At 36.2% G+C, this 19,080-nt stretch overlaps 2 protein-coding genes across 5 annotated transcripts; one reads left to right on the plus strand and one right to left on the minus strand.

Annotated features, from left to right (window-relative positions):
• The first annotated feature begins 1,133 nt into the window (after positions 1-1,133).
• Positions 1,134-13,403, plus strand: AAS (Pyridoxal phosphate (PLP)-dependent transferases superfamily protein). Of its 4 annotated transcripts, none has more exons than XR_016060026.1 (13): positions 1,134-1,183; positions 1,332-1,482; positions 2,008-2,080; positions 3,010-3,240; positions 3,677-3,840; positions 4,430-4,570; positions 5,631-5,690; positions 6,320-6,484; positions 10,011-10,067; positions 10,618-10,689; positions 12,257-12,380; positions 12,622-12,817; positions 13,092-13,403. XR_016060026.1 is itself a non-coding variant. In XM_088872951.1 (13 exons), coding segments are annotated over exons 1-13 (1,443 nt in total). In that variant the 5' UTR covers positions 1,134-1,181; the 3' UTR covers positions 13,106-13,403. The 4 variants fall into 4 exon arrangements, 2 of the variants coding, with proteins under 2 accessions (XP_088729077.1, XP_006854387.3); XR_016060025.1 differs by having other exon boundaries at positions 12,622-12,759; XM_088872951.1 differs by having other exon boundaries at positions 10,618-10,682.
• Positions 13,404-16,056: 2,653 nt separating this feature from the next.
• On the minus strand, positions 16,057-19,080 carry LOC18444146 (galactoside 2-alpha-L-fucosyltransferase). The gene has a single exon (XM_006854324.2). The coding sequence runs from the start codon at positions 18,099-18,101 to the stop codon at positions 16,539-16,541; it is 1,563 nt and encodes a 520-aa protein (XP_006854386.1). The 5' UTR covers positions 18,102-19,080; the 3' UTR covers positions 16,057-16,538.

Genomic DNA, 19,080 nt, shown 5'->3' on the forward strand with positions numbered 1-19,080 from the left:
AAAACCCGGAAAAGGTTTGTTTTAATGCTAAAAAAACCCTCAAATTGATCATCTCATCCTCTAAATGTATGGATATAAAAAATAAATTTTTTTAACTTTAAATTTCATAATTAGAAGTGACAACAGATTTTCATACCCGAAAAAGCTTTTTTGGCATTGAGTCTACATCTTTCGAAATAATGTTCATATGCGCCTTACTTCCCTAGTAAAAGGTCCGTACAGTTTTGATGTGCATCTTACCTCAATAGAATGAGGTCGACACTTTATACAAACCTTGCCCAAATCGAAAAGGTATTCGCATAAGAAAAAGTCTATATAGAGCTGAGGCTCTAAACAATCAAATTAAAACCCACCTTTAAAATTCATTAGAAGAGATTGTTTTAATGTCCAAATATAACTTCACTAAAGGTATATTTTTGATAAAGTAGAATGCCAAACCAATATTCGTATATCCGACTTAATTAAAAGCTCTAATGATTAGCAAGAAGATTTTCTAATTTGTTAGTGGCCTTTTCACTAGGTTTTAATGTGCAAGTTACTTTTATGGTAAAATTTGATGCCTTTTATAAAGTTTTTCCATCTCCGGAATAATAATGCAGCGATGTCAATGAATCCCAAAATTTAGATCGGCAAAATAATCCTAAGTTTGTTATTGCCTGAGTGTACAGTCTATACTCTTGGAGTATGATATATCGGCTCTAGGTAATACATATAGGAAAAAGTTTATATAAGGTTGAGGCTCTAAACTATCAAACTTATCGAAATACCCCCTTATTCAATCATCTCTACTTTGAGATATATGTACAAAGAAATTGGGCTTCTAATTATTGAGGCAGTGGATTTTGTAATACATTATTTATACTGTCATTTTTTTTTTTTTTAAGATTTTCAAGCGTTTAAGATAACTCGAGCTTTAAATTTTATGATTAGAGGTGAAAAAATAAATTATCCGACCTCATGAAGATTTTCAATCCTGAACCAATATTTCTTTACTCTATTTATAGGTACGCCTTACTTAGATGGTTTAGGGCCTCAGCCTTATACAAACAACCACATCCATACATGTGTGTCTGGCCATGCATAGTGATTAGAGAAGATTTAAACTAAACGGTAAAGACACTGGGGCTCATCGCGTGCAGGAAGCTGAATCAATCTCCATTCTCCATCTCCTCTGCAACTCAATGTACGTTCATTCTCTGTCTTCTCACTCTAGACTCCACCATGATTTTGAACATTCTCATTCCAGCACAACGTGTAATAAGTTCAATCCTTCGTCTTCTCTCTCTACATCCATGGCTTTAAACATTCAAAATGTGGTGGGTATTTTGTAGGGAGGGGAAAGAGTGTGGAAATGGAGTCCAAAAAGTCGGTATGAGGGCAATGGATGCTGAAGAACTCAGGGAGCACGGTCACAGGATGGTGGATTTCATTTCTGATTATTACAAAGAGATTGAGAGTTACCCTGTGCGGAGCCAAGTTCAGGTCCTCACAATTATGGCTATTCCAATTTCATTGAATCCCTGTTTTCTTATTTCTTTTTCATGGGTTCTTTCTCTCTCCACACTTACCTATTTCTTCGTAAAGAAGTGTGGGTTTCTCTCTGTCTAGCCTTTTTGTTCGTATTTGTAATTTTTTCTGCAAATTACCCAATTTGATTTCATTTGTATTACAAATTCATTTACTGAGCACCTTTAAAAAGTATCCATTTTGATTCCATTTACTTATCTGTTGGTTATTACTTTTTTTCTTATGTTCCTTGTTCTCTATATGTTTGCCTTTATTTGTAACTGTTCTCTGTTTTTATTATTACAGTCTTTCTAATGAATTGATTGGTTTCTTGAATTAAGTTCTTTTGCTCATTTTACATGGCTGCTTATTTGAAATTTAAATCTCTTGTGAAGATTAGAGAAAATTTAAATCATTGAATTTTGAAGCTTATAGCTTTTGAGATACTGAATTTTGATGTATATGACTTTTTGATTGGCATGCGAACTCATTTGGTTGTAGCCTGGTTACTTACGAAACCTTATACCAGATTCAGCCCCCGATATGCCTGAATCGTTTGAAAGCATTCTTGAAGGTGAAGTTTCTCTCTTTTAATAGTGAAGCATGATGCCTACTGTTCTTTTGTTGTATTGTTTATGCTGTTTACTGATTATTCCTTTCATATCAGAGGCTTGCTCTATCATCTAGGATTATGCACATGTATGGGTATTTATTGACTCATACAAACCCACACACACTAAACATAGGGATATGTATATATGTATGCACACAGAAAGCAGATGTGCACAACTTACTATGCACTATGCACTATGTATGCATATAAGTTAATATCTTCAAACACATGCATATAAAAAAGCATAAAGATTATATGGTATATATAGGTAGCGCTAATCCTTATCTGCTCGCACACATGCACATACCTAGAAGCTTGTTATCAATGAGCATTAACATTAGTGAAGCAAACCCTTTGGAATTTCAAATTGTTGATATGCTTGCTGATGGATGATCAGCACCAAGCCAATTATGATGTTCAACGATGTTCTACAGCATCACAGACACAAATCTCCAGCTCAATTGGGGGATTTATCAAGACAAAGACAATTTGTGATTAAACGTGATTTGTTTCGTTATAAACAAAGGGCATGATTCTCATGATGTTGTTAGTTAATAGTTTTAATATTTCTGTATTAATCTATATTTTCTCATACTACCCATTAAAACACAAAAACGTCATATTCCTGTCTGTGTGTGTGCGTTCGTGTGCATGAATGTTACCGTGTGTGTGCGTGTGCGCATGTGCGTGTGTGTTTGCGCCTTTGCATGTGCATGTGCGTGTGCGTGTGTGCATGTGTGCTCGTGCGCATATGTATGTATCGAATTTATGTTTGCATTTATGTCTGTATATATGCATGTATATATGTGTTGCAGTAACTTTTATTTTTTTTATTTTTTCATAAAATATATCGGGGCAGCTTTAATGTCTCTATTGATTCCAATGTCCAGATATTCGACACAAGATTATTCCTGGTGTCACTCATTGGCAAAGCCCAAAGTATTTTGCTTATTATCCATCGAATAGCAGCACAGCTGGTTTTCTTGGGGAAATGCTTAGTGCTGGTTTTAACATTGTGGGGTTTAGTTGGGTGACTTCCCCTGCTGCAACTGAATTGGAAGTGATAGTCTTGGATTGGCTTGCAAAAGTCTTGAAGCTACCTGAACAGTTTCTTTCAACAGGTGCCAATATAATAGTCTTCTTTATTTGATAATGCAATGTTTTAATCATCTTTGGACAAGCTCAGGTATCCTATGACTCTGCAATCTTTTGTTCCTTTTAGACATTTATTTTCCTTATATTTTGCCAACTTCATTTTCACTTTGCAAAATTTATGAAAATAATCCTTTTAGCTTGACGAGGAGCAGCTAGCCAGGTACATTATTTGTTTGTTTGATTCTTTACGGGACATCTGTTATCTGTTGTATCCATTAGTAACTAATTTCATTGGCTTTTGCCAAGAGCTGTATTAGTAGTAAAGTAATATTGTTATACTTCTTTGTTGTTCTTGTAGCAAATCCATTTTGTTACATCATAAATGACCTCAAAAGCAGAACAGCATATCAGGTGCTCTCCACTTCTCAGATACTTAATGAAAGCATGTATGAAATAATGTAGGGAAAGGTGGTGGTGTGATCCAGGGGACAGCAAGTGAAGCCATGTTAGTTGCATTATTGGCTGCACGAGACAAGGCGTTAAGGAGAGTTGGCCAAAATTTATTGGAGAACCTTGTGGTTTATGGATCAGATCAAACACATTCTGCTTTAATAAAGGCTTGTAAGGTGATATGGTTCTATTACTTTCTTATATTGTGGTTTATGAATTGCTTGGGAACACTCTTCTCTTTTATCAAGTTTATTAAGTTTATTAAATATTTTCAAATCTCAGTGCGATTGTGGGAAGGAAAGTTCCTTTATTCTAGAACGATGTTATATTCATGATTCTATATCATCATTTTGAAGCTTAAAATACTATTCTGGCAGCTTATTGATACAAATATATGCTTGTGTAAAGGAAAGACCCTATTAAGAGGCACTGCTATTTTTCAACAATGCTTTTATTGTAGCTAGTTGCATTTGGACTTGTCTCATGCCATCTTTGTAAGTTGACATGTAACTATGCAGTTTATTCCTTGGAGACTTCTTAATGGCTACCTTTCTTCTGTTCTTGTGTTTTCTTCTACAATTAATTCTCAGCACAAATTTCTATTCTTTTAAGAGTTTCACTTTGGTATTGAATTCCTAGAGAAATCATTTCCCTGCTATATTGTTTCGAAAGTTGGGATTTACTTTGTTTATAAATTTCCTTTTCTGGATATCTGAATTTTGGAGCCTGAATGACAGAGGTACGCATTCTTTTATGTGCATCCAGATAGCAGGAATCAATCCAATGAATTGTAGGCTATTGCAAGCAACTTTCATGACAAATTATGCCCTTTCTCCTGAGGTTGCCTCTGAGTCCATCAGTAATGACATTGCAGCTGGCTTGCTTCCTATTTTTCTTTGTGCAACGGTAAGAAAGGGATCATCTCTATTATGTGTACCTTTTTTTTCTTAATCTTTTAATTGTTTTTCATGTAAGGACTTCTCATATGTTTCTATTGTCATTATTTAAATTATGCTTTCATGATCTCCATATTTGCTTATTTGATAACGCTAATGTTTGAGAGGGACGGATTGAAAGAGTAACTTTTCATGCACTGATTTAGGGCTCCAGTAATTAAATATATGCATATTGAAATAAGAAGGGAATTCAACTACTTGGATATGCCAGTATAAAAGTCTTATACATAATATTCCAACAATAAGTCCTTAAACTTTTGTCATGGTTACAACCGGTGGAGTGACTGCGAGTTTCGGTATGTTAGGAGATATCATTATTGCCAAACCCAAGGCCTACGTAGCATTTGCAGGCAACAGAGTAATTGAAGAAACATTAAATAAGAAAATACCTGATGGTTTGCAAGTAGCTGAGTATTCATTCCAAAAGGGCTAAGGGAGAAAACATGAAGCTTTGTATGTCGAAATTGGTTAACATCAAATAAACTGGTTTCCTTCATACTAGAGGATGATTACATTTCTTCCTAGCTTGGATATGAACTATGAATAGCTGAAATTTTCTTTTCCCAATTCCTCAGAAAGGTGGTGAGCACGTCAGCTAATTGATCTTTTGGCTTGAAAATGGGGCGCTTGTTTTCTTCTTATAAACATGCTCTCTACAAAGTGGTAATTTATATTTTTTGTGTGCTCATAAAAAGCCATTTGTATGTACCTCTTGGTATGAAAACCCAAGCCTGACTTTCCTCGAAGCCCCGTGGATTTCCCTCCTTTAGTCACTCAAGAAGTGCCCTCGAAAGTGTCAACTCAAAGGACTCCATTGTCTTTGTAGTGAAAACTTCTCCTCTCCTTTCTTGACTCACAAGTAACAAGGTTACTTAAGTGTATGAGTCAATTGTGGCAAGTTTTTTCTGCCCAGTACTTTTATGCTGTTTCATGTTTGAAGAGAGCTTCCATAATATCAATAATCTCATTGCTACTTGCTATTAATTTTTGGGTATTGTTGTTCCTATCAGGTTGGTACTACCTCTTCTACAGCAGTGGATCCCTTGGCTGCACTGGGAAGGCTCGCTAAGGTAACAAAAATTAAGAGTAACCTAAGGATTATACCTTGCTGGAGACAGATGCATAGTATATATGATACCTTCAATTTTCATGACCTAAATGCTATTTGGACTCAAGGAGTAGGTGTAATTACTAGTATGTAGGTTGATTTAAGTGGTTTTTGGATTGGAGTGGGTTCTTTCCCATTAAATTTTCTTTCTTTCTTAGTTCTATTGAATTTCCATTCTGCTTTGAAATCATCCTTTTTTTATTGTCTATTTTTCTTTTATTTTATGATTTTATTACTTCATATATTTAAATATACTCATTCATTCTTAACCAGACTTTGTAAAAACTGTATTCTCAGCACTAGCTATATAAATAATGGACCCACCACTAGAATAAGATGTGACGACACTGGTGGGTCCCATTCTTTCTCTGACTGTCCATCATTTCAACAGACTGTGATGAGCCAATTGACCGTGGCTTCATAATAGTACATTGGATTATGACATATATATCTCCTATTTGTTTCTCTTACGCATCGTGGCTCTCATTTTCTTCACTATAGACCACCTGCCATCCTAATGCAGTGATTTTATTCTGTATGGTTCTCATTCTTTATTATAGTAATTCTGGTTGGTTGATGACCTCTTAACAGGCCAATGACATGTGGTTTCACATAGATGCTGCATATGCTGGTAGTGCTTGCATATGTCCGGAATATCGGCATTACATTGATGGTGTTGAGGAAGCAGATTCATTCAATATGAATCCCCATAAATGGCTCCTTACAAATTTTGACTGCTCAACACTATGGGTGAAGGTAAGCATTCTTTAAGCATTAGTTTCTTTATGTTGTATCATGCTCTTATGTTTACTGTGAACTTTGTGTATCCTTTGGGTAGGCATCTGCATGACGAAATATCTTCTCATATCAGTGTTTTAAGATGAGGGATGCGGCCCTGATGCGGTGGGGGGCCGATGCGGCGATGCAGCTCGATGCGGCCCGAATGCGGGTACATCGCGATGATGCGGTCAATAAATGTAAAAAAATTCTAAAAAATCTAAAAAAATAGTTAATGCGTAGAAAAAATGAAGGTGATAGTAGGTATTTTAGTTTAATGATTAACTTCAAAACTATTAGCTGTCGGAGATTCTGTATCCAGTTATCCACTATCCTCTGATAGAAACTAGAAACTTGAAACCAGCTTCATAAAGCATTCAACAATCAACAACCATCAACACAAATTTGCACCATAAGCACAATTATAATTAAGCACAACCATCAACAACCATAAGCACAAAATAATGATATTACAAAATAAAATCAAAAGTCAAGCTCAAGAAGAGTTAATAGTTAATAAATAATAACTTAATACAATGAACTTCATTTTTTCAAATATCAATCAGACAAGTCATCTTGAGAGTCGTCATGCGCATCATCAATATCATCCTCGACAACCTCCATGTATTCTTCTTCATCGGTCTCCTCTGAGTCAGCTTCCTCCTCGACCTCTGAAGCTAATGTGTGAGTGCAACTAGACCCAGCAGCTCCTCTACTCCTTTGTGCTCTAGTGTTAGGTTGATCTTCTTCATTAGCCCCTGTTGCTAGCTCGACATCAAGCCATGTAAGATCCTCATGCTCAAACACACGTTATTGTCTTAGATCCATGGTCCACTCACATATAGAATCACCATCAGCTTCATATAATTGAATAGGGTTTAGCTTCATGCGATTTTCATATCTCCCTAAGCCACTCGTTATACTGCACAAACCATATCATTTAACTTTTTATGTTCCAACCTATTTCTTTTTTTTGTATGGAGCTGTGGTAGAAATTTGAAATCAGATAAATTAGATCTTAGATTAGAAAATTGAAATTCAAGAAATAAGGATTAAGGAATAAGGAGTAAAGGACTTACATGCTCAAATGCACTCCAATTGTGCTCGCAACCAGATGAGCTACACGTGAGATTCAACACTCGAATAGTGAGACATTGTAGATTTGGTGTCTTGCTTCCATATAATGCCCACTATGCAGCTGTATAATATTTTATAATTTAGAATATAGTTAAAAATTAAGGGTATAAAATAAACAATGGAACTAAACATAAAGTAAGAGACAAGTAAGATTATTTTTGGGCTTTTGGCCTTTACCTGGATCTATAGTGCCCCCATTTCGAGTGACAATATCTCTCCCAAAGTTTCCCAAGACTAACTTGAACTTAATCAATTCATGGCTCTGGATATCTTTGTCTGGCACCAACTTCTCCAGCACATCTAAGAACCCACCATTTATTACACGATTTGACTCAATGGATGGGTGCTTGTAGTGAAGAGATGAGTTTAGAAAATAACCGGCTGAATGGAGGTGCCTGTGAAGCTGGGTATCCTATCTTCTATCAATAATTTCAAGTATAGCCTTGCGCATATTTTCATCATCCTTTAAAACATCTTTTATTTCAGTTATTGTCCTAGTCATTACCTCATGTATGTAGCCCAAAGCAGGCTTCGCATCACCATCAACCAGTCGAAGCACTCTCATTAAAGGGCGAGCCACCGCTAATGCAATAATTATTTGACTCCAAAAAGATGCATTCAAAACAATTTTTTCGGCCTTTCTCCCATCGTTATGCTTTTGACCATTTGCTTTGAAGCAAACATGGTCCTCAAGGCACGTTTTTGCTTGTCTAGGCTTCGAAGAGTGATAAATGACGTGGCAAATCTAGTGATACCCGGTCTCACTAATTCTCTTTTCTTTGTAAAAGACCTCATCATGCTTAGGACTATGGTGTGATTGTAAATAAATCCAACAACAAACATAGCTCTTGAAATCACCCCACTAAATAAAGATGTACCCATTTTAATAAGCATAAGATTAACACAGCGAGCTGCACAAGGAGTCCAAAACATATGCTTCCTTTTCAAAGTCAAGAAATGCCCAGCCGCAGTGTGGCCTCATATTTCTCCCACCCTTCTCTCTGAGAAATCAAAATTTTATTCACAGCAAATATAACATCCTTCAACAAGGGCTCCCTAGCCTCCTGTAGTAAAGGAGGAATAAGTCCTGGGCCATATTGCCCAATTGCTTGGACCATACACGCAAAACTATCTAGAGTTATAGTATTAAAAGGAATGCCGGCCATGTAAATCCGCTTTGCAATCCACTTACATACCGACTTCCTTTGTTTCTTCTTATATTTATTGTCAATTGTGGTTGGTTTTGTTTTTTTCTTTCTCTCCTGAACCACAATTTCGGGGCTTAGGGTGAAAAAAGAATCCATTGGCCCCTTACAGAGAGGTGTTCTTCTCTCAGCACTACCATCAATATTTATAACCCTCTCTCTTGAGGTTGGAGTATGAGTACCCCTTTACCTCATAGCAACTTCAGACATATCATCATCATCATCATCAACGTCATCAAATACTTGCATATCATCAAGTAATTCCTTTCTTTTCTTTTCTTTTTTCTCTTTATCTTTTTTCAATCTATCCAAATATTCTTTAATCTCCTTTTTTATATCATCTGTAGCTTGTGGGCATATTCTTACATTCCCAGAAATTCCGGCTAAATGCTCTTTTTGTCAAAAATACCACCCATATAAGTATTTCCACAGAGCAAGCATATCACACAAATTCTATCTTTCATATTTTTTAGTTTAGTATATTTCCAAGCTGGATCCTTGTTATTAGAAGATTGGGAAGAAGATATTGCCCCAAAAATAAGTATAAAAATATTATTGTACAAGGAATAAAAAGTTACCGGCTCTGTGAAGTAGTGGTCAATTTCTTCACGGTCTCTGAAATCCCCAATTTCTTATCACAAACTCACCTTAACATCTCCAAATCAGCAATCAAAGGTATCAAATGAACATCCAAGTATCAAACAACAGCCAAATCGAAGATTTGGATGAAAAAAATGTTTTCTCCAAATTTTTTTTTTCCTTTGATTGGATGCAAAAAAAGCCACAAAAGTGGCTGGAAATCTTCGTTTAGGGGATATAATAACCCCCCAAATAGTTTCCCTAAACTTTGGAACTACAAAAAGACCATTTTGCCCTTCCCCGAGGGGCAAAATCGAAATTTTTTTCCGCAAAAACAGATGCGGTGCGATACGGGATGCGGCCATGATGCGGTGCATATGCGGCCGCATCTGTCAAAAGCGCATATGCGCCAGTTCGCGATGCGAATGCGAGCATATCCCGCATAATGCGGCCGCATTTTAAAACATTGTCTCATATAGGTTATATTTTCTTTATTCATATCCTTTTCTTTTCCTTAAATAGTTTTTGTTCTTTTCTATGAATAATGCTGTTTCAATTCTGAGATTTTCTTTTACTCTTGACAGGATTCAAGTAATTTAATCCAATCTTTGTCTACGAATCCAGAGTTTCTGAGAAATAAGGTTAGCATTTCCAAGTTTCTCATGTAGTTTTTATAAGTACAGTAGAAGTGGGAACTCAAATGACAAGGAGACTACTTTTCCAAACATACTTTTGGATCTTCTTGATTTCCATAATTGTGAAATTATTTTGCAAAAAAACGTTCTAGAAGTTTTGCATATGGCTTTTGTGATCTCGTGAAGGTTCATTATAGAGAAAATAAGGATATATTTCATATTAAAATGGTCAACTGAATGACTATCAATTTTTGGACTGAGCCTTGTTAATAAAAAACCCTGTGGTCAACACAAGAATATTAAGCAATTCGTTTGAAATAGTATGACAAATTTATTTATAACACAATTTGATAATCATGTGCGGCAACATTCCATATATGAACTTTTACCAATTCTTGCTGGAAAGAAGTCTTTTATTCTTCTGTTGAAATTATGATCAGCCCAGAAGGCCAAGATAAATATTGGCAATCTGCAGTATAATTCTTTGGACAGATGTTGGAAATTTTGGTTCTATGGAGTATAATTCTTTGTTTGATTTTATGGGGTATATTTGCAGGCTTCAGAGGAAGATTTGGTTGTGGATTATAAGGATTGGCAAATCCCTCTTGGAAGACGGTTTAGGTAACTGGTATATCTTAATACACCCTTTATAATAAGTTCATGTTTTAATTCCTGATGAATTGAGTCTCCCTCTACGAATTTACCCTTTCCTGGATTACAAGCAAATGAAGTTTTGACATACTCTTTCAATATATCGTGTTATAGAGTGCTCTTTGCACAGGCATAAGCAGGTGGAAACCATAGTCTGAAATTTGACTTCCTAGAGACGTTCCTTACCACACTTAGTCCATAAATATTGATCGACTGTAATTAATTTTTCATTCTTTAATTGATTGATGATCTGTTGTAATTGTTTGGCACTTATAATATCTACCATCTTGAAGGGAATAACTGGGTGCACTTTGAAAAGGATTATCTTTTCTATGGTTTCCCATATTTAAAAACATTGATTTGCAAAAGAATAAAAGACTGGTTTCCTTAGGGATTGTTGATTCTTAATAAAGATTTAGCATTGGATTGTCATCCTTTGGTTACACAAATTGATATTCAAGATTTGGAATTCTCAATTTATGAGTGAGAACCTTACAGTTAATAGCATACACAAAATACTTACATGTTGCAGTTTGCGTATGAATTTAGGTTTTCTACATCTAGATCTGTGCCTGGATATGGGGAAAAATGGTATAAAGTACATTATGAGTACTAGAGTACACGAAAAGAAGTCTGTTAAGAAATTGCCTCTTCAATAAATAATAGCTGAATTCCTAGTACGGCAACTACTTTGGAGGTTGGTGAAAATGCTCAGTGATCTGTGACCTCTAACTACAAATTATCAACACAGACATCAAGGGCAATGCTTCAAAAGTTGGATGGTTTAATGGTCATGGAGTAATTGGATGTTCCCTGTTAAAGGCCGACGCTTGAAAACATAACAAAATTTCTTAAACCAATCTGAGATGTCTATACAAGACTTTGCATTGATGTTGAGTGAGTAGAATTACTATCACCATAACTATCCTGAATGTGTCCAACTGTGAGACATGTTCTTAGCCTTGAAATATCCCTTCTGAAAAATTATTCATCTATTCCACAGTTTGCCCTTGACTGTCGATAATTAATGGCTATTGCTTTCTGAATGATTCCATATAAGGGCCTCCTCATTCTTGACTAAACCCTTGAATCGCTAAATCACCCTTTAGCTACTGTACTGACTAAATGGCTAAGATTGATGTGGTACCAGATGGACTATTTTACCTTCAACATGCGACTTTATGTGCTTACGTTGTTTGATATAAAATGACAGAGCTCTCCATTGCATGCCTTTTAGTGTTTTATAATCTAAAGTGTTTCCTTTTCCTACCAACTAATTTCATTCTTTTTAATAACCTCTTATCGTCTTTGAGATCTCATGTGGACCATTATCCATTCATCTTTTATGAAAAGAGTTCCTGATCTGAAATTTCCTTTATGTGAATGTTTAATTTAAAATTCGTTATTAACATATGTGAATTATGTTACATTCTTTTTGGTTTTCTCCACAGCCAAAAAAAAGGTAAAATAACTAACAATCTTTCTTGAAATTCAAGATCCATGTTTATTGCTGTTTCCAAAATAACTGGGATTGCTAAATACAGATCTTTGAAGCTATGGATGGTCTTGCGTATGTATGGAGTTGCAAACTTGCAAAACCACATAAGAACTCATATCAATTTGGCTAAACATTTTGAGGAACTTATTGCCACTGATACAAGGTTTGAGGTATGGAGTTAGATATGTTTAATTGTTTGTATTGTGAGTTTTCTATAGTAATTTACATTTTCTGTCGTAATTTATTACACAAGTGGAAGGATATTCAGCTGATGCTTGCATGGTAAAATCATCTTCATACACATGTTCTATATGCTTGTTAAATGGATGGATTGCTGCGTCTTTTTTACATTTTTCAACAATGTCTTGACTAAGTTCATCATTTGGTGGATTGTTTTTCTGAATTGTGCAGATTATTGTGCCTAGGGTTTTTGCACTTGTATGCTTTGCCCTTAAACCTATGCCTAATGGACAAGATGATGCCTCAAAACTAAATTTAAAGCTATTGGAGGCTGTGAATAACAGTGGTGCTATGTTTTTAACCCATACGGTGAGATTCCTTTGCAGTTCGATGTGTAAAATTGGCACGATTCGAGTTTCTCAATTAGGTACTCAAGAAAAGAAATGCGATCAATGATGTTTCTTTTATGTAAATAAGTTCTATTTGTTTTAGTATTTGTTGTAGTTACTTATTTAGGCCAAACTAATAACAGATTTATCATTTTGATTTGTGTACAGAGTTTAATTGGCATACTTAAAATGGTTTGCTTCCTTAGTTTCTCTTAGTTAAGCAATAAATGACTCGTTTCCTGTGATTGTAGCTATTGGTTATATGGTTTTGAAAATTATTTGTTTCGATTGGTTCTTCATGCAATGAATCAGGTGCTATCGGGTAGATTTGTACTGCGTTTTGTAGTGGGAGCGCCACTAACAGAGGAGAGGCATGTCAACACAGCATGGAAGGTGTTGCAAGACCATGCTAACCTCATCTTGGGGACAGTGTAAAGTAAGAATCCTATGCATGCTGTGTGTGATTGGAGAGAGAGAGAGAGAGAGAGAGAGAGAGAGAGAGAGAGAGAGAGATGGCTTGGAACATATATTTATTTTTAATCTTCACAGAGGACCATTTTGTGAAAGTATTCTTTTAACACTTGGATTCTTTTTATGATAGTGAAATTTGTTTATTGCATTACATTCAATGGCTTGGAACATAATGTTATTTTCTTCTTTCATAGACAAGACCATTTATGTAAAATTATTCGACACTTGGACTTCGATAAATGATGGTACAATATGTTTAGCAATTGTATACTAAGAGACTATCTATTTGTATTACAAGGTCACAATTGCTGGTAGCCATTAAACGTCAAATTGGATAGCTTGGGGTGTGCCACAAATTTCAAGAAATTCTTTTTTGAACTAAGTCTAGTCAATGACATACTCACAACCACCCGATTTAAAATCTGATGGACAAGAGTGATTGTGACTTCTTTGTATTAAAGTAAATGATCTCTTTGTATACTTTTCTATTTGATTATTGGAGTACATTCATCTGTTGTTGAATAATCATACTGAATTGAGCATATAAAAGAAGGAAAAGTATTCTAAATCAATCATAAATAAGAATAAAATACAAGTTTAATATCTTGAATCATCGTCATCATCATTTTAACCTTTTCCCAATTAATTTGGTTTGGCTGCATGAATCCTGGTTCTCCATTCTGCTCTATTAAAGGTCATCTCCTCAGTGAAGTCATAAGTCACCATATCTTTTTGGACGATTTTCAATCACGTCCTTTTGGGCCTACCCCTTGCTCTTTTCAGTCTTTCCACCTGAAGTAACTCGTCCCTCCTAACAGGTGTTGTATTTGGTTGTTACCACACATGACCAACCAACCTATGTCTACTCTCTTTCATTTTATCTCCTATTGGTGTCAGGCCTAAATTATCTCGAATAGATTCATTTCGAATTCTATTCCTTCTTGTCTTGCCACTCATCCATCTTAACATCCTCATCTCTGCTATAATTATTCTATGAGTATATTGTTTTTTGTCTGCCCAAGATTCCGCCCCATAGAGCAAAGCTGATCTCACTGCTGTCCTATAAACTTTCCCTTCAGCCTCATTGGTATGTGGCAATCACATAAAATTCCAGTTACACATCTCTACTTTGCCTGAATATAGGAACTTTTTGGAGAGGTGAAGGTAATATATCTTTTGATGTGTTAAATTGTGACCTTTTACTAATCTTTTCAGCTCTAAGCTTTTCTTTCATACTTTCCTCTACAGATTCCCTTATCTTTTACCTTTCATTTTTGGATGGATAAGCTAGGATGCAGATCTTGTAAGATATTGTTGAGTCCTTTGATACATTATGTTGTTACCTATTGTAAGGGTGTGCTTATGAGCACTGCTTATAAGCGGGATTACAAATGTGTATGTATGTCTTTTATTTATGTATGTCCATGCACTCATGCATGTTTATGCTTCATTGAAAGTGCACCATATGCTTTCACTTTTATCAGCGTAAAAGTTTTCATTTTTTCAGATTTCATTGTTTCATTTTAACCTAAAATTAGTATTTTTGGATCTAGGAAGAAATTTGTTCCAAATTTAAATTTCCCTAGAAGGAAATCAATGAGGAAAAAGGAAGATTTGTCAAAATTTTGGTATACAATTTGTGAAATGGTACCACTTTATAACAAGGGAGCTGGAAGATTAAATCATAATTCAGGCGATAAATTAAGGAATGGGAACTAGGCATAGGTGGTCAGGCTTGTAGATGCCCTTGACATCTAGAGTTCCATTTCTACCAGCTTCAAATTAACATTAAAAAATATAAGAAAAGAATGTAAGTGAATTAAGACATTTAATTATCACAATCGGGAAAAATATATTAGGGAAAAATCCTATTATCCCTTATTTTTAACTTTTATATCTCATCAGACCCAAGAATTGAAAATATTACTTGTAAGCAAAAGGACGCCATCTTTTCTATCTTCTAACCCCCTAAACCCATTTGACCATGTATTATTGACCTCAACAACTTATGAAATGACTCTCTCTCTCTCTCTAAAACTCCATCTCTCTCTAAAACCCAAACTCCTTATCTCTCTCTCACATCATCATCTCTCTCTCTCTCTCAAAACTCTATCTCTCTCTAAAACTCAAACTCCATCTCTCTCTAAAACTCCATCTTTCTCTAAAACCCAAACTCCATCTCTTTTTCTCTAAAAATCCATCTCTCTCACAACTAAGGTGTGCTCGTGTTCGAGCTCAAGCTAAACCCCTTGGCGGGTAAACTCACTGAGAAGCGAAGAGAGAGAGATGGAGTTTTAGAGAGAGTGAGAGATGGAGTTTGAATAGGGTGTCATTTAGTGTTTGTTTGGGTCAAAAATTTATGACCAAAGGGGTCCAGGGGGTTGTAAGATAGAAAAGATGGAGACATTTTGCTTACAAGTAATATTTTCAATTCTTGGATCTCATGAGACATGGAGGTTAAAAATAGAGGATAAGGAGATATTTTCCCTATATATTATGGTACTAGTAGTTTACAAATACTAAGTTATATGTCTCTTCAACCATCCTTTGTCAACAATTGATGGTTGATACCAGTCTTGAAGTCGTGCAATAATCACTTTGTGTGGAGGAACTATTCGTCTCTGCCCTCCCCTATAGACAAGGGAGGGTTGAGGTGACATGTAGTATGTTTTTATAAGCTACATGTACGAAAAGTATGCAATTCCTAGAACTATCTTATAGTACTTTATTTTTTGTAATAATGCACTAAAACCATAAAAGGAAAATAAGGATAAACCAGTATTTTTTTATCATGAAAACAGGTGGATTGGAGTAACACACATCCAGCAAAAGGAAATATACGTAGTACAGGAGAGAAATGCAATAAAATCTTACATATTGAAGCTAGTGTCTCAAAAATTAGAATCAGGCTCTGACTCGGTAGGGGGTTGATTCCGAGCCCCCTGATATGACTTTATTAAGCCATAGTCGATCTGAGCTATAGATAACAGAAAAAGGTGAAAACACTGGAATACTAGGAGGCTTTGACCTAAAATCACTAGCCTCCCGATCCGGTATGACTTCGGCTAGTGAATTCCAAGCTGGATAGGCCAGGTTGATTAAGACCACGGGCCCCATCATATCACGCCAATACTCGACATTTGTAGTTAGGCAGTCACTTATTTGCATATTTATCAGTGCAAACTCAGAATATAATCTCATAAACGAATTGTGAGGGATCTTTGCCAGTCTCTAGATTAGGTCCAACAGGAGGCACCTTAAAGCATCAGAATTTTTGACAGAAAAGTGCTACAATGGATACGAAACTTCTCCAGCTAAACTCCATCCAAAAACTAGGCGATCCACACATGGCCGTATCCATGAAGAATTGACAGAAAGATCATATGCTCTATATCTCACAGGCTCATCATCGCTGCAAACTAGCATCTTTGGTGCCTGATGGAAACATAGGTCTACACCATGGTTCACCTTACAACTCTCACTCTCCTCCTTGTCTATGAAATATGAGGGCACCCCACTCAAACCATTGGCCACATAACCAAAAGTGGACTCCATGCTTGTTATCAACACATGACTTGTACTTAGCACCCACATGTCTATAAGGGCTTCTTTCTGTTGCGTAAGATCATGCAACTCTCGACTCTCGACTTCTTGCCACTTCACCCTGACCTCCTTCCCAGTCTCTTCCTCAATGATCTTCATTGTTTCGTTCATTCTTCCCACGTGACCTTTCTCTAGAGTGGCGACATGGATGGCCAAGTACTCATCTTCACATACTCTCTTCCTAAATCTTTTAGGTAGAAGGCCACCCCTTTCCCTTAAGCATCTAACTATGTTGTCATCATATTCTGTTGTGTACTTACCTATTTTGAACTCCCTAATTTGGAGACCCACACGCCGGCTAGCATGGACATCAAGATAGAGCCTAATAGAACCCCACATTGCATCACTAGGGAAGAGCAGGAACCTTGAGAGCACATGAAATATGTTTCTCTCAGGGAATAGCAAGTCCATCAATGGTCTTAGCACAGGGTTTGCATAATAACCTGGGACAAAGTATTGGTTACTATCCCTAATCATCACAAAGGGAATGTTCCTTAGTCTTGAATAGCCCAACGGGCACAGTACAGAGTCGTACTCACGAATAGGAGACGCATGGTCTAATATGAGATGAACAATTGTCTGGTTGCATGGACTGCTACCAGCATTACCCCTTGGTGATCCACACTTGGCATCGAGATATTGCAAGTATGATGCACCGAGGCTATAGTCTAAAGGATAGCCCTGAGGGACTCTAAGGCTGGACCTTGCAAAGGGCTCACAGAAGAGATCGTTCCAGTTTGGGTAATCAACAAGAAGGACACGAGCTGAAAAAATTGAATACAGGAAGGTGGAGATCAAGGATATGATTCGATTACCAAAGCCTGCGTTGGTTTGCCTCCATATAACATATTGGCAATTTGGGCGCTCAGATGAATGGAAGGTGTCCAATAGGGTATCAGAGTCCTTGGCTAGACATCGTTCACGCATGGCTACATACTTATCGAGAATGGTCTCGAGCTCTGGAGAAGGGGGAGTGGCATAGGGGTAGTAGGTGCTATAGACACAATCTTCTTTGAATTTGCAAGTGGAATTTAGCAGTGGGGGAGCACTGGGTGAGCGTGGGCCTTGAGCATCTATTGCACCAGTGAGCTCGCAAAGGAACTTGTCTGTGGATTTCAAATTTGAGCAATGTTGGGTGCTCTGTTGAGAGAGATCAGAGAGAGAGTCTCTGAACTCAAGAGTGGAGGAAGAGGAAAGAGGAGATGAAAGGAGAAGGAAGAGTAGAAGCAAGGAAATCGTCTCTCTCATAGTTTCATAACTAGTCCTATGACTACTTGAAGCAGATGGTGGGGAGGAGTTTCGGGGTTGTTATAAACGATCTGTGATCTATGAAATCCTTTTGAGGGGAGAGTATATCAGTGTCATATTTGTGTTAGTCCATTGGAAAGGTGGCCATTTAAGACTTGAAGGTTATAGGGGTATTGTGATAATTTCTCCACCAAGGGTGGGCAATTTTTTAGGCTACTTTACCTTTATTTGGGTTTACTTGAAGTGAACTGCATCATACCCAAGTCAATGCATTAACTGTTGAATAAAACCCAAAAGATTAGCCTGGATGGGTGACAACTGTAAGGATATTTTATAGTTAGTGTAAGTATAGTATTATCAAAGTGAGACTTGTTTAAATTAGTACGCATTTTACAAAAGTAGGTTTTGCGAATGACACAAAAACCCAATATTCTATCATGATTTCATTGGTTTATTAGTTTTAATTTATTTGCAACATGCATGGAAGGAGACTGTTGAATAACATATAAAGAATGCATTTGGGAAGTTGACTTTAAGAACCACAAACACTATATTAAAACAAAGATTGGGAGGTACATCTCTCTCACGTGCATAGATACACCTGTACTACATTGATAAGTGTATGGAAATAATGCTACAGTTGAACTGTACATGCTTCGGTCTTTTGGGCCAAAGTAAAAATTGAATTTGATAAAAAATATGTCAAAATCAATGTTTAATTAGTTTTGGATGTCAGATTGGCTGGTTTTGACTTGTAAGACTAGTAAAATAAGCTTGAACAACTTTCTTTAATATATTTTATATTTTTAAATATTTTCATTTATCTAATATCTGGTCCAACCGGTTTTGAATACACCAAACTCGTCACGTATGGTGGCAGGTGCATACCTGAAGTTTTGAGTGAAATTTGCGACCAATTACCTAAGAAAACACAAAAGAACTCAACAGTTGTACTTTGCAAACTTAACAAGAAAAGAAA

Source organism: Amborella trichopoda, chromosome 7 (assembly GCF_054954075.1).
Source record: "Amborella trichopoda isolate Santa Cruz 75 chromosome 7, AtrichopodaSantaCruz75HAP2 v2.0, whole genome shotgun sequence".
Taxonomy (NCBI): Eukaryota; Viridiplantae; Streptophyta; class Magnoliopsida; order Amborellales; family Amborellaceae; genus Amborella; species Amborella trichopoda.